At 37.6% G+C, this 19,515-nt stretch overlaps 2 protein-coding genes across 2 annotated transcripts; both read right to left on the reverse strand.

Moving 5' to 3' along the window:
* Positions 1–3,419: 3,419 nt before the first annotated feature.
* Positions 3,420–13,321, reverse strand: LOC100373901 (cornifelin-like). The gene is made up of 6 exons (XM_085492207.1): positions 13,234–13,321; positions 8,432–8,590; positions 5,926–6,024; positions 4,863–4,923; positions 4,340–4,479; positions 3,420–3,943 (listed from the first exon to the last, which is right to left on the reverse strand). Exons 2-6 carry the CDS (start codon positions 8,528–8,530, stop codon positions 3,839–3,841), a joined length of 504 nt encoding a protein of 167 aa, XP_085348333.1. The 5' UTR covers positions 8,531–8,590; positions 13,234–13,321; the 3' UTR covers positions 3,420–3,838.
* Positions 13,322–13,896: 575 nt separating this feature from the next.
* On the reverse strand, positions 13,897–17,826 carry LOC144349586 (cornifelin homolog A-like). Its single transcript, XM_078008146.2, has 4 exons — positions 17,650–17,826; positions 17,279–17,339; positions 15,515–15,654; positions 13,897–14,202 (listed from the first exon to the last, which is right to left on the reverse strand). The coding sequence occupies exons 1-4, from the start codon at positions 17,704–17,706 to the stop codon at positions 14,089–14,091; spliced, it is 372 nt and encodes a 123-aa protein (XP_077864272.1). The 5' UTR covers positions 17,707–17,826; the 3' UTR covers positions 13,897–14,088.
* Between the last annotated feature and the right edge of the window lie 1,689 nt (positions 17,827–19,515).

A 19,515-nucleotide genomic window follows, 5' to 3' on the forward strand; every position in this document is an offset into this window, starting at 1 on the left:
TACATTTCGTCATATTGTTATATGTCACGTGACAGAGTTTGCAATAATACAGCATGGCGTGGATTATGTCAATGATGCAGGGCTTCTCGGTTTTAAAACCGGCGGGTGGCGGAATGTGTGGAGTAAAAATGTCGATGGTGAAAAGCAAAAACACAAACAAAAAATTGTGTGTACAATGAATGTATGATGTACAAAAGAGTGTGAGTACAACATTTACGAAAAAACAAATTCCTAAAGTCCCTACTTGTTAAACAGGTAAACCCCTCAGGCTTGTTTTCGGGCACATTGTTACACTTAGATTCGTATTTTCTAATTTTGGGTCTGAAAATAACAATAACAATAACAATTGTATTTGTTATTATCACCTGGGTGATAGTCCCTACTGATTGTAACTAAGCACTACAAGTCTCTATTTGCAATAAGATCGTTAACTGTCTCAAGTACCAAGTCAGTGATGGGGGTCATCAGTTCAGAACACATACAAGACTAGTTCAATACAGGTAACATATTGGCATAATAAAGACAGTAAGTCGTATAACAATTCACGCAAAACACTTTTCTTGGCTGATTAGATATAGTCAAGTAAGTCTGCGCAGTTTGGCTAGACAGAGCATGTCGCATTCGCTCACTCACAAAATACAAGACAAATAATAATCGACTCGCTGGAAACGCATCAATGGTTTCTAAGCGACAAACAGTGTGTCATGGCGTTCAATGGCTTGGCATAATTCACCTCAGCTGAATGCCCAGTGAGGTCCGTGAACCACCTACTGTATATGAATGTGTGTATGTGTGTGTGCATTACACGACCGCAGGAGAAACTGTGTCACAGATTCAGGCTGTTGACCGATACCAGGCGCCAAACACGTCGACATAATGCATTCGAGTAGTTATCAAATAAACTACATAGTACTCCATTTTAAATCAACGATGCCGATTTCCCACACAAAATGGAATTAGCATACGCCACTAGGTGCTATAAAACATATCGTCCGTATTGAATAAATGACGGCCATTTTGTTTTCTGGGATTTTAAAGGTCAAAAGTCAAAGTCAGAAACAATTTAGGTTCATTTGCAACTTACAAATCAGATGGCAATTGTTGATTTGTGTTGGTGTTGTATGGCGACCATTTAGTTTTTAGGGGTCACAGGATAAAAGTTCAGATCGGTATACAGCAAATTCGAACTCCACACCCTCCAATTATGTCAAAACAAGTTCCCCAAAATGTGTTTAGTTCTTATACAGTTGCATTTTTCCAAAATCTTACTAGTCGAAATCTGGAAGTCCTGTTTAATATATTCCCGAGAGTGTACGGAAAGTGTGTAGTGCTTACTTTTAGATAAAAACTAAATAAATTTGTGCGTGCATAATCATTTATATATCTGATATATAAAATAGATTGTCGACGATGAATGTTTATTTTGTAAGAAATATTGACCACACAAAAAAATCCATAATGGCACAGCTTTATTATTTATTTATTAATTAATTATAATATTAATAATAATAATTGATGTTACATAAATTAATAATAAAGTATATAGTCAGATAATCCATAAAATATAAAAGTGAAAAAATATCAAGATACATTTAATGGCGCGTTCTTCTATGGGCTTCATAAAATATCGTATACGCAACATACTGAGACAGTGCAACGTAAATAAACCATTCAAAACATATTGTTATATGTCACGTGATAGATTGAGTTTGAACTAATGCAGCATGGCGTGGATTCCCTCTCATACATCATGCCAATGATGCAGGGCTTCTCCGTTTAAAAACCGGGCCCATGGTGGCGGAATATATGGAGTAAAAATGTTGATGGTGAAAAGCAAAAACACAAAAATAAACTGCGTGTAAAATAAATGTACAAGAGAGTTTTGAGTACAACATTTGCGGAAAAACAAATTCCAAAGCCCCTACTTTTTAAACAGGTAAACCCCTCAGGCGTGTTATGTTTCACTTGGAATCGTATTTTCTAATTTCGGGTCTGAAAATAACAATAACAAGTGTATTTGTTATTATCACCTGGGTGATAGTCCCTACTGATCGTTAAGACTGTCTCAAGTACCAAGTCAGTGATGGGGGTTATCAGTTCAGAACACATACAAAACTAGTTCAATACATGGCATATTAAAGACAGTAAGTCGTATAACAATTCACGCAAAACACTTTTCTTGGCTGATTAGACGTGGTCAAATAAGTCTGCGCAGTTTGACTCGACGGAGCATGTCGCATTCGCCCACTCACAAAATACAAGACAAAAATAAACAAAGTAATGGTTTCTAAGCGACAAACAGTCCGTCATTGGCTTGACATAACTCACCGCAGTTAAATGTTCAGTGAGGCCATTGAACCGCATACCATATGTGTGTGTGTGTGCATTACGTGACTGCAGGAGAAACTGTGTCACATATTCGGGCTGTTGACCAAACCTAGGCGCCAAACAAGTCGACATAATGCATTCGAGTAGGTATCAAATAAACTGCATAGTACTCCACTTAAATCAACGATGCCGATTTCCCACACATTATGGGTGCAGCATACGCCCACATGAAATACTGTGAATTACTTTAACCCCTATTAAATGAACACATGCAATTACATTTCACTGATGTGTTGTGTTTACATAAAAAATACACATTCTTAACCCATGAGTGAGAATAATTTCCAAGTGAAAAATAAAGTATTCCACAATATTTAGAAAACGACAACGTAGGTATTAACAACCAGATTCACGCATGCTCAAAGCCAATACTGACACATTCTTAGTAAAAGAAAAATAACGCACGTATATAAATTCCAAATCTAGACTTAATTGCAAATCAGAAATATACAACACAAAATTATACACACGTTTACGCACACTTGGAGGTGTAAATGTACTGAAATGGGATATATATGCTACAGACTTTAAATTGATTTTAAAATTCGCCTAACTTTGGTAAAAAATAATCTAATCTAAAGCTCAGATCTTATTGCACGTACACGTATTAATTCGACTCGAAAGTGAATGGTTCGCGTTGTGTTTTGTAAAATACTTTTAAACGAGAAAAGAGAACAAAAATGTGGAAATAGATGAAAAATATTTGAAAATCACGTTTAATTTGAAAATGGAAATATTGAAGAGAAGAGCACATCGATACTTTTGATAATGGTAAGATTTTCTGCACAGGTTCTGGATACCGTATCCGTACCGTACGCACATCAATACGCCGTTCTGGTAAAGAGCGCCATCTAGTGACGAAGCGCTAATGTTATTTAAAAATGATGTAAATGAGTGAAAGCAATGCCGTTCAAAACTTCAACTCCTTTTAGTTATGCTGTCTTCATGTAGAGTAGATCTCACGAACCATTTGTATTGACGAACAACCGCAATACAATGTCTTCATTCATTTGCGTCATAGAAGCAATTTGTCGATAGAGGGCGCGACTATAGCTGCATTACGTGTTACTCTTACGTTAATAGTCACAGCTGCTTTTTACGATGTAATGCTCAGTCTGACTCGGCAAAGCAATATTATCATTACAACAAAACTTCCGTTACCGGTCGTTGGTGGCGGCAATCATTCTAAACCACTAATCTGGTTGCGATGTACGTGGATGTACGACTCACCAAATCGTTATGAATACCGCCATCCTGCGCAAATCACGGTTCAGAGCATCTACCGTCGATCGACGACAGTGTTGACATTGATAACCTGTAAAATTACTGCCCATTTTTGTGAATTTTGGCTTCATAATATAGGTTGCATAGCGCGACGAATAAAGAGAGTTCTTATGTGATAGAATTCACTGGAATCGTGATGAATAAAACACGCCCGTATCGAGCCATATCAATCGGTAAGTTGCACGTCGATGTAGTCGAGTTCTCGGGCCATCTGACAGGCAGCACAGGGTCCGCAACATGTAGCGCACAGCACGTCATTAAACACGTCACCCTGTAGAGTGAAAGAAAATATCGATATTTTTGCATCTTTATAATCACTACTATGTATCCGTTTATATCTGTTCACCTCTCTCTCTCCACGAATATATGGAAGCAGTGAGCTGTTACATTATATCTTGGGTATTTAAGTTCGCGGCTTCTTTTTCTCATTTTTATAGTTATATTCGTTCGGAAAATTGCGCACACTGGCCGCGACATTGTGACGTCACATTTATATAATTTACTGTCAATTTATTTTCCAATTATGAAATATTTATTATTCACGAAAAACACCATTTCTCATCCCATATCTTAACATTGATCGTAAAATATAACAAATATATATTGTTAAAATAGTTTAACATGTTTGGCAATATTTACAAAAAATGTTCTAGCTTGTTAAACTTACCCGTATTTTATGCTGCAATCTCATTTTGGTTCTAAGCCCCGTGAGACCACATGGCCACCAGAAACCAGCACAGAACGGCTCCTCCAGACGCGCAGAAAGCTCACACATGAAGCAGGGGAAGAAGCAGGAACCACACATACCTGTTATTAAACAAAGATAACACGTCTGAATGTTTATATTTATAACACCCACGCTGACTAATTCATTCTACCGAATTAATTCCAACGCAACTCTATACACGATTTTTAGCTACAGCGAAAAATTTGGATAAACGTGCGCATAAATAAGTTACTCGAATTGATACATAAATGTGTCAATGGAATGTGACTACCTCGATCAGGCCTCGATATAATTATTTGCGTTGTACGATGACGTCATATCTGTCACTTGCCTGTCTCCACGAAGTATCCCGGGGTGAGGTATTCAAGGTACAGTCCAGACATACTTGCCTTGGATACAAAACTCAATGGTTGAAGGCATCGAAATTTGGGGAGAATTGGTAGAGAATAAAAGAAACACTTACAACTTCTGGGTTCGCCTGCACAATGCCATATATCAGACGTCCACTCGCGAGGATGTTTTTTCTGTGAAATGCAATAATAATATATTCATGATTCACTAGAGTGCCATGACGTAACTACGACAAGACGTGTATTCCATCTTGACACGATGTAAATAGCTGTTTTGATGAATACGAAATGAGTAAGCTGGATATGATTCTTTATAGTGACTGTGGCGAGGAATTCAGCTTATGATGTTCAAAGAATGGTTGTATAGTATAATTCAATCATTAACCGAGAAAAAAATCATGAGGAAAATGTTATATGATATGGAATGATACAACCACATTAAGCCCAACGCATATGTCATTATCATATCACAGACCCCAGAATAACGTGAAATTCCCGACACCGATCATATGCATAATAACCTAATCTGTTAATCTGGAGAAAAGAGGTTCTACAGGCCTGACGTATACTGTGGGTGTTCATGTGACTGACAACTACGATGACTGATACTACGTCTATTCTATAATTATTGTTAATACTACTACTACTACGAACAACAACTACTACCGATTAGGACAGTGTCACATCACATCGCTACAACTTAATCTACCACGTCAGTACAGTTAGTCGTACAAAGTTAACTCCGTGTGATGTAGTCATGCAGTTTACCATGGCGCATGCGTATACTAACGTTAATGAAAACGAACGCACTGCACTGTGACGTCATGCAACGTGATGTCACCATACTGAAAGAAGCAAAAAGAAAGAACACAAATACGATGAACAACCAATGCAATGCACGAATGAAAACGTGTCTGAAAAATACAAATAAACTAGTGATGTTAATAATAATATTAATATTAATAAAGAAAAAACAGCGTATTATTTTTTTTTACAATTTGGTGTTAATAAATTTATTCTACGTGTCAGTATAAAATTAAATTCACACAAAAACCTGGGTGCAGGTGAAGTTGGTGTTAACACTCAAGACAGCTCGCAAATTGAATGGTGTATTTTTTTATTTTATCACTCGTGTTGCACGCAACAAAATGGCAGATAGTCAACATTTTGACCTACACAGCTCGCCTTCCCATTCTTTGTTGGGTTGTTCTTCTTTTTTGTAAGGATTGTAAGATTTCTGGGCAGTGTACCTTCTCCGTCGAACTTCAACAGCAACTGAAAATAACCGAACAGAAAAAAAAAAAAAAAAAACGAAAAAGAAAGAAAGAAAAAAGAACAAATAAAAATGTCACCTATCACAAATTTAAGTTGATAGTCATGTTAAAGACGTTGTAAACCATGCAAGTACAATGTGGTACATTTTAACCATGATGCGGCATAAATAGTACATTTACGTCAGTACAACACACGCACGCACACACCAATACAGATACGCGCGCATGCACATACACAGAGAAAGACGGAACGAATTATGGCAGCGTAAAAGAAGCATCGCACGAAAATATGGAGACTGTCGTAATAATTGTCAAACTACTTGAAATGATTATATTCATGATGTTGTCAGCGACGGAACAGCTCACGCCCCTGAATTAACGTGAACTTCGGAGGGGGTCCCACTTAACTAAGAATGAAGACAAGTATAAAGTCCATTGCCCAAGAATCCGATAGTCAGTGAATCTGGTCACGGGGCCACGTGGTTTATTAAAATCGACATATTTGTCGTTCTGGTTTGTTGTGATCAAATCTACTGCTCTCACATCTCATGCACATATAAGTAATATGTTATGATGTATCACAGGCACTAGACTGGCGCAGTCGAGGCGATTAATTTGTTTTTGTAGTTTAAATAAAATTTAAAAAATCGCGAAATGGAGGTGTTAGCGCGAAATCACTCCTGGCGCAGTCAGGGCGATTAATTTATTTTTGTAGTTTAAATAAAATAAAAAAAAAATCACCTGTAACTGCAAAATCACCTGTAACTGCGAAATCACCCCGACTGGTTTATTCTGCATGGCCCTCTATCGACACTGCAGGAACCCGTCGATTTTTCAACGGGTAATTATGTTAATGAGTGTTTTAATTGACAATCATCTAGGCCAATCACAACGTCTCTTCAACTTACCTCTGATCGAGAAGACGTTGGCTGATTGTAGCAGCCAATTTTTTTTTATTCTACATCCAGTACGAGTTATTTGTTTACACATTGTGATGAATTAGAAACGACGACTACGACAAACTCGAATTTCAACGTGCCGCCATGTTGGGTCTGCAGTGTGACCTTTACCATGTTGACCTCATTATGCACGTATTTCCGCGTCCACCTCATTATAATACGTGCAATGAATTTCCTGCAGAATAAACCAGTCGGGGTGATTTCGCGCTAACACCTCCATTTCGCGATTTTTTAAATTTTATTTAAACTACAAAAACAAATTAATCGCCTCGACTGCGCCAGTCTACACAGGCACCTGAACGAAGTAAATATAAAATCAACGCATGCGCGGTTAGTATTAATATGCATATAAATCATATTTATTGCAGTCAATTAAATTCAGATAGAATAGCACTGTCACTACACAGCCTACATGTGGAATAATCTGGACCTCATGGTGCAACAAACTCATTCGCCAAAACCAGCTGTTAAAAATAAGCATCCATTCAAATTATTACCATTCATAAAACCAAACATTTATCGACTACAACGCATCCAAGAGCATTTTTAAGGCTTTTTTTAACGAGCTCGTGTTTGTTGTTATCAACATTTATATCTTACAATCCACTTGCTTCTGTGAATATACTCTCAGATATACTGTATTGTTAATCAATAATCAAGCCATATGATGTATATTCACCCAGCTCATCAAACTATTAAAATGTTGCCATTTTAGGTGATTTACTTCATTTCTGAGAGACTGACATGACGCTGTTTTATATTCTACAACTTCTAAAATACAGGCTACAAGACACTTGCACTGTTTCATTTTTTATAATATTCATTTTTCTAATTCCTGTGTGAGACAAGTTACAATGATTAAGGTAAAATCGGTTCTGCAAGCTATGCTGGAAAACAAACAAATCTTAGCTGAAACTAAAATAAAGGTCAATGAAATGCGAAAGCGAACACAATTATTTGGGGTTTTCAAAAAGCAAAGCAACACTTATGCAAAAAGAGTCTTAAGTTTGTTAAACATTGAAATCCTCTGCACATGCCATTGAACACACGATGTTCCACGCACTTTCTACCTTCATAATAGTGATATAGACATGAAGTAGTGTCTTTCTGTCTGTCTGTTTGTCTGTTTGTCTGTCTGTCTGTCTTGAAGTTAGTCACTTCAACCTTCGAATTGTTTCGGAAGTAACAACGCCTACACTTTTGAATTTCAACTAATTATCCTATTTTCAACATTCTACCGGTGCATGGTTTAGTTACAATGAACTTTCATGATATATTTGGGAACTCCGGTCTTTAGTGTAACTTTTCTGGATTTAATAGCTAGAACATTTAGTACAGTGGCCAGTGCACATAGGTCTGAGTTTACTTATCTGAATAAACAATCGTTAGATCATTTTTTAATGTGGTGGTCGAATCAGACCCTATCTCCCTGTCTGCATGTGTACTTACTTCTGCCTCGCTTCCACCTGGACTCTCAGGAATGGGACTCTGACTTGCTCTTCTCGGTTGTTCCGTTGTTGGTGTCATGTTTTCCTTGTGTTTTTCCATCGTAATGGTGTAAATATGGTTAGCAAGTTGACGGCGACTACACTAAAATACTACAACAACCTAAAAAAAACGAAAAAAAAAACTAATTATAACTAGCGTAATTGGTAGTTGTGTTTTCATGTGCTCCGCCTCTCATGATAAATAAGAACTATGGAAAATAAGTAGAGTTTTTGCCATCAAATTTGTCAATAATATTGAATTGTTGACTCACTACTTATCGTTTTGCTAATTGAATGTACGCACAATATTTAATATCTAGTTATACGACGACTGAGATGGATGTGAAATAACCATGGCAACCATTACTTCGCATACTGACAGTGATTGATAGTGTTCAAAACACTTGCAGACGTTTTATCACCAAGTCTGCGTAGAATACCAATTTAATACCTCTTTAAACGTATTTTTATATGTATTCAAGTTAGTCACCCGTGAACTTAAAACCCCCGGATGTAAGTTCTCAAATAGGGAATACATATCGACCCCTCCTTCACGCATTTAACGGAGAAAGGTTTCCCGGCGGATTTTTTTAAGGATATTCACAGCATCCCATTAGAAGAGAGATGCTTTTGTCGACGATTTCGGACGTACTTGTCAAATGACAGACTATAAGCATTCTCATTGGCTGATGTGGACCATATTCAGAGAAGCTGATGTTTAATTTGCATATGGAATGACTACATATGTCACGGCATGACTGAAACATCAACATGTGACGTCATTCCAGTAATACATATCTAAAGCTTGTTGTCTGATGTCTCCATGTGTAATATACACCGGTGGAAATAACGTTTATTTGGTGATTAATTAGTAATAGATTAATAACATTATCGTAGAAACAAAAACAAAAAATCATGATGTTGACACCATGAGTGAAGTGAAACGTGTATCGAAACACGTGAGATTACATGCAGGCGTAGCGATGTTACATCCGGGCTTTCGTGTGCCAGCGTCCTTGCAATACCGCTGTCAAAATACTCCAAAAACACCGGTGTAAAGCTAGTATTTGAATCTTAGACTAATAGGTTCTCGGAGTAACATAACAAAACAGATTCCCCATAAAACATGTGTGGAATTTCCTTCCAAATGCATATTTTTTTTAATTTTGAGAATGTTAGATTACAACTGACTGTTGCATTTTTTACACCTGCTCAGTAATAGAATCAAGTGCCGTCCTTCATGGAATTACACCTGTATTCATAAATAACGTAGTGCACGTGTTCCGGTGATTTCCCCTGTGCATTTCAGTAATGTTTGTGCAATAACGAACGGACGTATCTGACAACGTTAACACAGCTGCTTTGAAGTTGGTCGTTGTTATGTACATTAAAGCGGGGGGGGGGGGGTCGTTACCTGCGCCGAGTCCCAAGCGATGATAACCATATACGCTAAGAACGCAAAGGCTCATGGGTAGACGCTGACAACACGCTATGGCCACCTGACGCATGCGTAGATGGTGACTCCCCCGCTTTAAACAACTGTCTATAATTTTCGTATGCAAATCTTCATCTTCATTTCCTCTTAGTGAGTTGAAAATCGATTGATATTTAAACGATAACTATTAACTGACACATTTCCATCACGTGTTGACATTCCTTGTTGTGATGATCAACTCGAAATCACAGAACATATACAGTGTCATGCTTGAGTCGTAACTATCAATACAATGAACATATTCTGTTCACACAGGCAAGCTCGGTTTTCATAGTACTGTAAAAGGGTTAATTATTCACTGGGTTTTAATTTTGCTTATTTCGCTGACTGGAAAATGCGCTGAAATAAAACCCAGTGAATATGTAAAATTTAGCATAGAGCACATCACCTAAATGATAAAACCGTGAATTTAAAACCCACTGAATGAGTAAATGGTAAATCAGCAAAATTTAGACCCAGTGAAAATTAGTCATTTTACAGCCTGAGTGTGCTCGGTGAGTTGAAACAGCTTGGATCTGAATAACATCCACAAAATTACGAAATTACAAAACGACGCCGGGCTTTTTTAGTCAATTTGAGTGACGCTGATGCTTGAACCAATTCTAGTGTAGTATTTAAATTGAAGCAAAAATTACATTTATCGTTCCTAATGATGTTATATCCGAATGAGCGATTTTGAAAAATTAAAATATCCAGGACACAAACAAAATACGGTCCTGTAATTACAATTCTTCAATTTTTCTATTCGAAAATAGATGAAGCAGACAATACAGGTCACATGGCATGAAATCGATATGTGACTTATTCCGTGAATTATGTTATTGGTTAAAATATGAACAAATATTAGCATTCATAGTCGATGAGCGGTTATTCTATTTGTGTCAATTTTCTCATTTTTCACCATCAACCACGCTAAGCCTTGAATTGCAGTCTTAAATTGTTAATTTCCGCCTCATTTATTGTTTAAGGACGTTCTGTAACAACGAAGGGAGACCCGATAAAGCGATACTGGGCGATGTATATATTCTGAGAGACATATAAAGCAATGACCTCGTAATGAGATCGTCTCTGGTTTAAGCCGGTTTTCTAAGATTATTATAGATGCAAGGGAGAGCAGTCTGTTGTTGACGTGCGTTCACAGAACCCTTCATATTTAATTAGAGAGATACGAAACGTCGCAATTAAAACTCGTCGCTTCATATATTTGAAAAAAGGAAAGAAAGGCGGATTTCTTTCATTATATTATGTCTCGGTACTATTGAAGTGACACGATTCAAGAATACCAGCGGAGAATGCAAAGTAGGGATTCTTATCATTGAGGTTGTGACCTCTGTGTCACAAATCCATTACTAGTGACGTGTTGAAATTATGCATAATCTTTACTGCATCCGTTGATGTTGTAATGCAGACCACGTGACGTCTTCGCACAATCACTTAGACCCCCAAGATCTCGCGAGAGCGTTGGGATCAGGGCTGTTATCATGGGAAGAGAACGACAGATTATATCAAAATTGTTGCTATTGTAAGATTATAAGTGAAGTTAAATATACATATAAAGATAATTTCAACAAGCCAAAATAAATGCGCAGTTACCATTCCGAATTTATCCTGATGTTACGCAGAGTTAAAAGCCCACGGTGCTCGTTGTCGGTTGTGACGCATTATAAAATAATGACTATAGACGCACGACGCAGTGAGACTGGATACTAAGTACTACCTATTCAAAGTAAATCCCGGTGGCTTTACGTGTTCAATTCAAATCTTTTACCGTACCCTGAGCAGAACACAGACCACTCAACTAGTGACGTTAATTGCACTATTCTTAGGTTAACCCCGTACATTGCATATACAAATCGTGCAATGTAATATATTCTGAAAAATTGTGACCATCGAACGATAGCTGATAGATTAACAAAGATTAACTGTGAATCTGCCTCTGTCCTAATAATAGATTTAAACGTGACCTCGGTGAAGATTGTATTCACAACACTGGCATAAATGACACGTTACAATTAATGAATCATCTTGTGACTGACAATATTTGTACACCAAGACAGGTAGTGTTAACATATGAACGTACATTTGGCGGATTTGGTTAATTTATTGTATTGGAAATCCAAATTTCAAATAGTATTCATCATGGAGTAGAACCGATTTTATATTATTTTTGTATTCATAGTCACTGACTGCCTCTGTAGATATTATTTAGGAATACGTTGTTGTCACTGGGCGTAGTAATAAAAACCTCGTGTTGCCTGAATACATGAATTATGCATAGATTAAAATATGAGCTAAGAAAATTAGATCGGAAATTTGAGACGAGGCACAGAAAAAAACACACGATATCTCGAGCATATCACTAAACGTCGTCGCTTCTAGTGGTTTTGGTCACGGTGTAATCCAAGCTGTTTCTCTCACATAATATAGAGCTATAATCGACGAATGCATGTTGCATACCCGGCAAAACAAAAACTGGCACGCTATAAATAAATAACACACCTTCGTTGTTATATTGACCCCATCTGCTGGAAACGTCGGCCCCCTAACGCATATATATGTATACAGCGCACTACGGGAAATGCTTCGCAAATTAAAGCGACGGTATTCCCATGTCGTGTTTCTGTAGTATTATTAATTGCATATATTAATATAATTATCGCGTTTTCCTATTTATCCTGTTTTGAAAATTTGATTTTAATTATTTTTTCCTTTTCTAATAAATATTACAGATTAAAAACCCGACAGATGACTGTTTATACTGTCAACAGTTGATGAATGCCGCTTCTGGCCGCCACGGTGAAATGTATCGCCACATTTAGCCATACAATCATTTCTACTGCCATGATCTACATGTTAAGTCCGTATTGGAAAAACAAAACAAACAAACAATATTTGCCATCGTCATTGTTGCTGTGTATGTATATGTGAACGCAGGCTTTATTAAAAAAAATACAATGTTTCAGCTACTGACAAATTTCCAATCAGGCATGCGTCATCAAAGGGGAGCGGCTGATTTCAGTCGCGGGCATTTGTTGAGGCGTCGTTCTGAAAATTCTTGAAATTAGGGACTACATGGAACAGAAATAATTGTTGTAAATGTACCAATCAAGAGTGAATCATAAAATATCCGTAACAGGCGCGCGGGGTGATGATTACGTTGATTACTCGCGTAATACTACATTTAAAATAAATTACTGTCGGTTATTACAAACATAATTTTCCATGAATGTAGCAGTTGAGTAAAGAAAATTGTGTTAAATTGGACTTACTCTATGTACTGTGACGAACGACCATAAACCTCCCGCTTCGTCTACTGTGTGTAACTGTCGAGGCCTCTGAGTGACTTATGCCCGATCATGCATATTAATAAGGTATTTGTGATGATCACACACACTCCACGGAAAAAAAAAAACACTCGCATGTATAATGTAAATATCGGCTCGAGTCTATTTGTTTAGATAAGACCGACAGAGTACGTTTGATATAGAAATTGTGCTTTATTGATTAACTCTCGGATTTATAATAATGATAAAACACGCACACATAACATTCATAATTGAAAAAAAATGAATCATTGAACAGGTGATGTGGCTAAGGTAAATATCCACGAAGAGCGACCTCTGTCGGTAGCGAATGCGGACTCATTCGGAATGAAACGGATGAAATGTTTGTCTTGACTGAGACTCAACAACAATCAATGTGTTTTGCTTTGGGATCCCAGTTTTTTGGAACCATTTTTTTTATGACCAACTTTTTCAAAAATTATGAGTAGGCTTCTACCTTAAGTAACCTTTCATTTGACGACAACAAATGAATCCATCGATTGGTGGGAAGTCGTCCTGTAAACCTAACAACTGTGTGATACAACAATAACCTTTTTTTGGTAACCGTTATGATAGGTAATATCAACAATATTATTAACTTGTATTTCGTCCGCATTCGCATTTAAATCTAACATCGCCGTAGTGGGCGCTATCAGCTCGTAAACAAATACTTGACGCTCAAAAACCGCACTAAATGTAATTATGCATGCGCATTGCTATTCTATTCTATTGTCTCCATCTACGTTCTCGTCGCGATATGCATGGACAACTACAGCAACCTATACATAACTGACCATCACTTCAAAGACTCTCGTGATATTTTTGCGTTTCGAGGATGTCCAACTCTCGCGAGATCTGACAAGCCACGCACGGACCACAGCATGTACTGCACAACGCATCGGTTAAAATACTACCCTGTAGAGATAAAAATAAAAAAAAATAACAAGATTGCCTGTGGAATGACTATTTAAATGAATTGCGCCAAATAAATACCACTGTATTCCGCAAGTTTTGCCTGGATTGTTACTACCTAGTCTTGGATCCGCGGCGTCGTCGTCGTAGGCGTTATTTATAAAAAGATCGGTCGTCGGCTGGCCACTCAACACCGCCATGGGCCCTGCTAAAGCAAAATTAGGTAGATGCGTGAGACACAATACTCTGAATGTGCATGTGTACACTAGCAATAACCTAAGCTTAAAGAGCGGCAGTCGTCGTGTCGCGTCCTGTTCGATATGGGACTCATAGCGACGTATACAACGCGTGCAAAATACATTGTTTATTTACATGAAACTCGAACACGCGCTGCGCGACGACCGCCGCGCTTTAATTTCCCTCGCACGAGTAATTACGAGTTCTGGAAGTTATTAGTTTGTGTTTGGATCATCTGTTTCATTAAAACAGCGCGCATTAATAATGTTTCTGCGCGTGTACCTAATTTCTCTATAGCCGCAGTATCAATGACGGCGTTGAGTGGATAATATTTGGTAATCGTTGTACTAAGTAACTATTGGAAACAGCTAGATGTTTCGAGCAATGGCTCTTTATCGATAGCATAGAAGAACACGTATAGGTAGAACATAAGAACGTAAGAACACACACAACTATAAAATTGAATCACTAATATATTTCACAATAGAAAATGTTACGCGCATTAAGTAGTAAGCTCAATGAAGGAGTTAAAGGCAATGCGCGCGCATATAATACCGTTTAAACCGGAAGTTACGCCATAGCATTGCCTTTAAACTGTTTGTTAATTCCATGGGGTTCTTTAGTTCCAAGGCGGAATATAGTTTCCTCCTCGACACGCCTGAGCTGATTATCGTTGCCATTGACAACACATACACCATAAATGGACATATCTGTAATGTCCACTAGAATTAAAAAGAAGTGAAACCGGATAAAAACGATTTTCATGTCTACTAGTAGTTTGTCGTAGATGCTCAGCAAACCGATGTTGGGTGGGCAGCCGACAAACTATTATAAATAACGCCCAGACGCCGCGGATCCAGAGCTAACGTCGATCATTAGTAATGATGGGATGGCTGCCTGGAAGATTTTCAAAATTGCAAGCAGGACATTGAGAGAGAAAACATATTGTATGTAAGGTGTTTCAGGAAAGGTTGTTGTCCAGACAAGACACCGTGAACAGAAATTGCAGCCACCTCCAATATTTTCAAATATTTAACATCAACATTCGCGAACTTCGATTCCACTACAAAGTCCTTACCTCTATGTTTTGATATATTCTAAGCTTGGTTCTCATAGAAGATAAAGCACATGGCCAACAACAACCATTACAGGGGGCTTCGTTCATCCTCTGGGCAATTTCACACTGGAAACACGGGAAGAAAAAACAACCACACAAACCTGAAAGTTGAAAAGTTATTTACATTTTAGATTCTTGGTGCATAAATCCCGGGACATCCATCGTTGGGGGGTAGTATACAATTCCGAAGTCTCTGTGGGCTCACGCAAATATCTGCTAGTGTTTAAGGCGAAAACAGAGTTTTAAAATCTAGTGATCAGTTCAGTGTGACAGGAAGCGTGAACAGTCTTTTGATTACCGTAATAGACAAGCTCCAAATCGAGGTCGAAACTATGTGGCTGTGGTGTTTTATGATCAATGCTGTCGACTTATGCCGCAACAATCCGACTTCTGTATGAAACAAATCTGCGACGATTAATAATCTGCATGTTCAAAACAACTGCGACAATTACCAATGCTCATGACAAAATTATGAATGTACATAGAGACAAAATACTAAGTGTGGAGTTACAGACCATATAATGATCATTATGACATTTAACTTTTTTTGTTTATATGTGTCATTGTCATGGTAACTAGAAGGCTTAGTGTTGCGAAGGTAACGCCATTGGTACGTTTGCATCACTGTAAATTGATTTCAATTGATATGTATGGCATCGGTGATAGATTATACAAAAACAGCTTTTTGTCACAGACTGCCAAATAATAGTGAGAGGGTTCATTGAACTTTATCTTCAACACGTATCAAAAAACCCATGTCTACTTCAGTGATCTTTCTTCATCAATTTCTAGTTCTGGTTTTCATAATTCTGGAAAGAAAAGAAACACTCTTCGAGAGGCAAACAACAAGTCTCGTGGCTCGAGCTTTCAACGAGATCTCAGTGGGGCAATTGTATCTTGGATGCATTTATTGCAGAAAAGCGGTTATCGGAGTCATCGACTAAGTTTCACTAGATTGGTTGATTTTAGCTGACTATTGATGGAAATTACAGAGTTAGCAAATTTCCCTTTCAATGAACGTTACCACAAAAGCAATCAAATTAATTTGAATGTTATGACGTCACATTTGCATCCATCATCAATCATCAATCAGAATCCTGTGATTAATATTCTTAGCACACAGCCACGAATAACATATGTCACAATTTGTTTAAATTAATCACCAATAAACACAACATAACAATCATCGTACAATATGTATTTACTAAGGCTGTGTTTAAATTAGCATAGGTATCCTATATATAGTTCATGTTCAAGTGCTCAAATCATGTTTCTTAAATATCTCAAATATCAGTCACCCGAATCAGATGAATTCAGTGCTCAAACATTGCAATAAAACCACTGAATAATCTCGGATGCAAACGGGTTCATTCGCTTATTTTAAAATCCAAATTAAATATTGTACTATCATCCTCCGGTTTGCATATTGGTCATAAGTGTTGCTACATTCAACGGGGGTGCATTTTCATGACGTAATCTAGCAGTTGAGACGTAATATATCACCAGAAGAAGAATTTGACGTGATGTGACTACGTTAATTTATTTCTAAACTGACCACTAGCTGGTTTATGTTCACAGTTACTAATGAGTGCACTTATAAGTAAACATACATTTCTTCACGTATGATATTGTCAAATGACGCATACGTGAATGCACGGAACATGTATATAAGACAGCGACAACAAAGTACATGTATATGAGTAAAGAAAACTTAAAACGACTTACAACTTCGCATTTCTCCGACGCAGTAAAATAGGTCACTGCTCCACCAGGCACTTTTATTATCCTGTGGAAGGAACGCAGCAAATGCCGTTACAAAGCTGTGATACGCAGACAAGTCTCGTAAAATACGCAGACTAGTTTATAGAGACAGTACTCCGAGTTAAGATAAACGCCATCATGTATTATCTGGATTTTGGCATTGAGGTGAATTCCAAATTCCCATTGATACCAAACTTATCCAATGTTTGGTTCAAATTACATTTATAGCACTTATTTTACGAAGAAAAGCTAAATTCACTCTATATTTGCATGCATCATAGCGTGGAATATCACCCGAACTTCACCCCATGTGTAACCCCCATAATGAAACCTACCACGTCTTCTTTAGGTTCCCCTGCTTTTGGTTGAGTTGTGATCGCTGTTGTGTCCATGATCAGTCAAAATAGGCTGACATCGATGAATGAATAGCTAAAATGTAGTTTATCAACGCTCGGCTCCCGAAAAAAACAACGCTTGTATGCTCGATAAGTTGGATATGTTAAATCACGACTGTCGTCTGAACGAATCACGCAAACGACACATCAATCATACCGCAAATTACAAAGCAACTGCGTGTCGGGTCTCAGTCGTCTAGTTTACTGCACCCAAGAACGAGACACAATATTAACACACAGCTGTCACGAATCTTGCCGCGCATGTTGACATACAGCATTTCATTTGATACTGCTTCTAATATCTTGGGGGAATCGTGTTGTTATGTTAAGGTTAGAGAAAAAAAATATCACGCGGGGAAGAAAGCTGAGAATGTATTTTAAATCGCTTCCTGCATTAGCGGTTTTACATTTTAAATTATTTAGAACAAAATTGTCGTTTTATATAAAGTATATCAAGTTATATCATATACTAGTACATTCAAATGCATAGATAATGGCCACAGCAGTCAGCATACTAATGCACAATGACGAGAAAATGGTTTTAGAGATCAATTATCATTTTAACTACACTAGACCACTGTAAATATTACTGTACAATGTCCACTATATCATATATTGCGGTATCGATTACGATATACGCTACCATGTACACACATGTGGTTCCGATCGCTGTCAGCATTACCGCGACAACAGCCAATAAAAGTGTTTACTGATATTAAACGTGTAATTGATATAGCATCGTCTCAAGGTCGTTAGGAGGACCCCCTCAAAGTTGAACTCTCGAGAAGCAACAATGTAGATGCAGTTCGTTTTAAAATCACATACCGTACCGGTATTTTTGATTAGCAAAGTAAGTCTACCCGATTTTATGAAAATGTGTTATTCATAATATTGGAAACATTTGGTTGCCATGGTATTAAACAGACTTGTACACTAGAGGGCGACAACAGGTCAACGATTCTCGTTCGGGACGTTCTGATTGCAAGGCAAAGCATTGAACACTGAAATTGTAGTGGAGTGCGCGCGCAGACGACACTTTGATTTATATGGGTCATTGCCATGGTAACTAAAGAAGTCTTAGTGTTGCGAGGGTAACGCCTTGGGTGCGTTTGCATCACTGTAAATTTATTTCAATTAATGTTTATGGCCTCGGTATGGCCTATTGCTAATAGTATCTCGGATAATCACTGTATTGCCATGGTAACCGCTCATTGTGCTGGCGGCGACATATAATTACATTCTCTTGCGTCGCGCGACTCTTATTATTCGAAGATACCGTTGATTAAGCAAAACAGCAATTGATGTAATATTGTACATGAACTACGCCTTTTGACATTTTTTCCGTTTTTTTAGCCAATGCTAAGCATCTAATCCGTGCTTAGCGTTTCTTAGTCCGTGTTAAAATGATGTTCGCAAACGCAGTAAATAGTCTAACGATAGATTGATCGCAATAATTTGATTATAATTTGTACACCAGCTCATTGTGGTTATGGTTATATATTTGAAATTTCTGGTTTGCAGACCACCAAGTTCCGTAATCAAGTTTTCTGTACTTGCTCTTTCATAAGAGCCACCAATGGAGATACGATGGTTCTTAGATATTCATTGAAATTCCTGTAAAGTTTGTAGTTCAGGCAGAAAGGCGCAATTCAAAAATTTGGAACGCACTCACAAAAACATCGCGACCAGAAGTGCACGCATCGACGACCATACGTTCGTATTCTCGAAGCGAATTGTGGCCTGGTATATTTAGTGCACCTTCGAAGTCATAGTTTTTGTACAGATGACTTGAACTGTAATGAACCC

This window comes from Saccoglossus kowalevskii, chromosome 2, assembly GCF_978046115.1.
Source record: "Saccoglossus kowalevskii chromosome 2, keSacKowa6.1, whole genome shotgun sequence".
NCBI lineage: Eukaryota > Metazoa > Hemichordata > Enteropneusta > Harrimaniidae > Saccoglossus > Saccoglossus kowalevskii.

Coding starts and splice junctions, on each gene's coding strand:
- LOC100373901 (XM_085492207.1), bottom strand. CDS start 8,530: ATGGAAAAACACAAGGAAAACATGACACCAACAACGGAACAACCGAGA. Junction 4,924..5,925: donor AGAATGGGAAGGCGAGCTGT/GTAGGTCAAAAT, acceptor TGCATTTCACAG/AAAAAACATCCTCGCGAGTG. Junction 3,944..4,339: donor GATTGCAGCATAAAATACGG/GTAAGTTTAACA, acceptor TTCACTCTACAG/GGTGACGTGTTTAATGACGT.
- LOC144349586 (XM_078008146.2), bottom strand. CDS start 17,706: ATGGACACAACAGCGATCACAACTCAACCAAAAGCAGGGGAACCTAAA. Junction 17,340..17,649: donor GGGAACCTAAAGAAGACGTG/GTAGGTTTCATT, acceptor TTCCTTCCACAG/GATAATAAAAGTGCCTGGTG. Junction 15,655..17,278: donor CGTCGGAGAAATGCGAAGTT/GTAAGTCGTTTT, acceptor TTCAACTTTCAG/GTTTGTGTGGTTGTTTTTTC.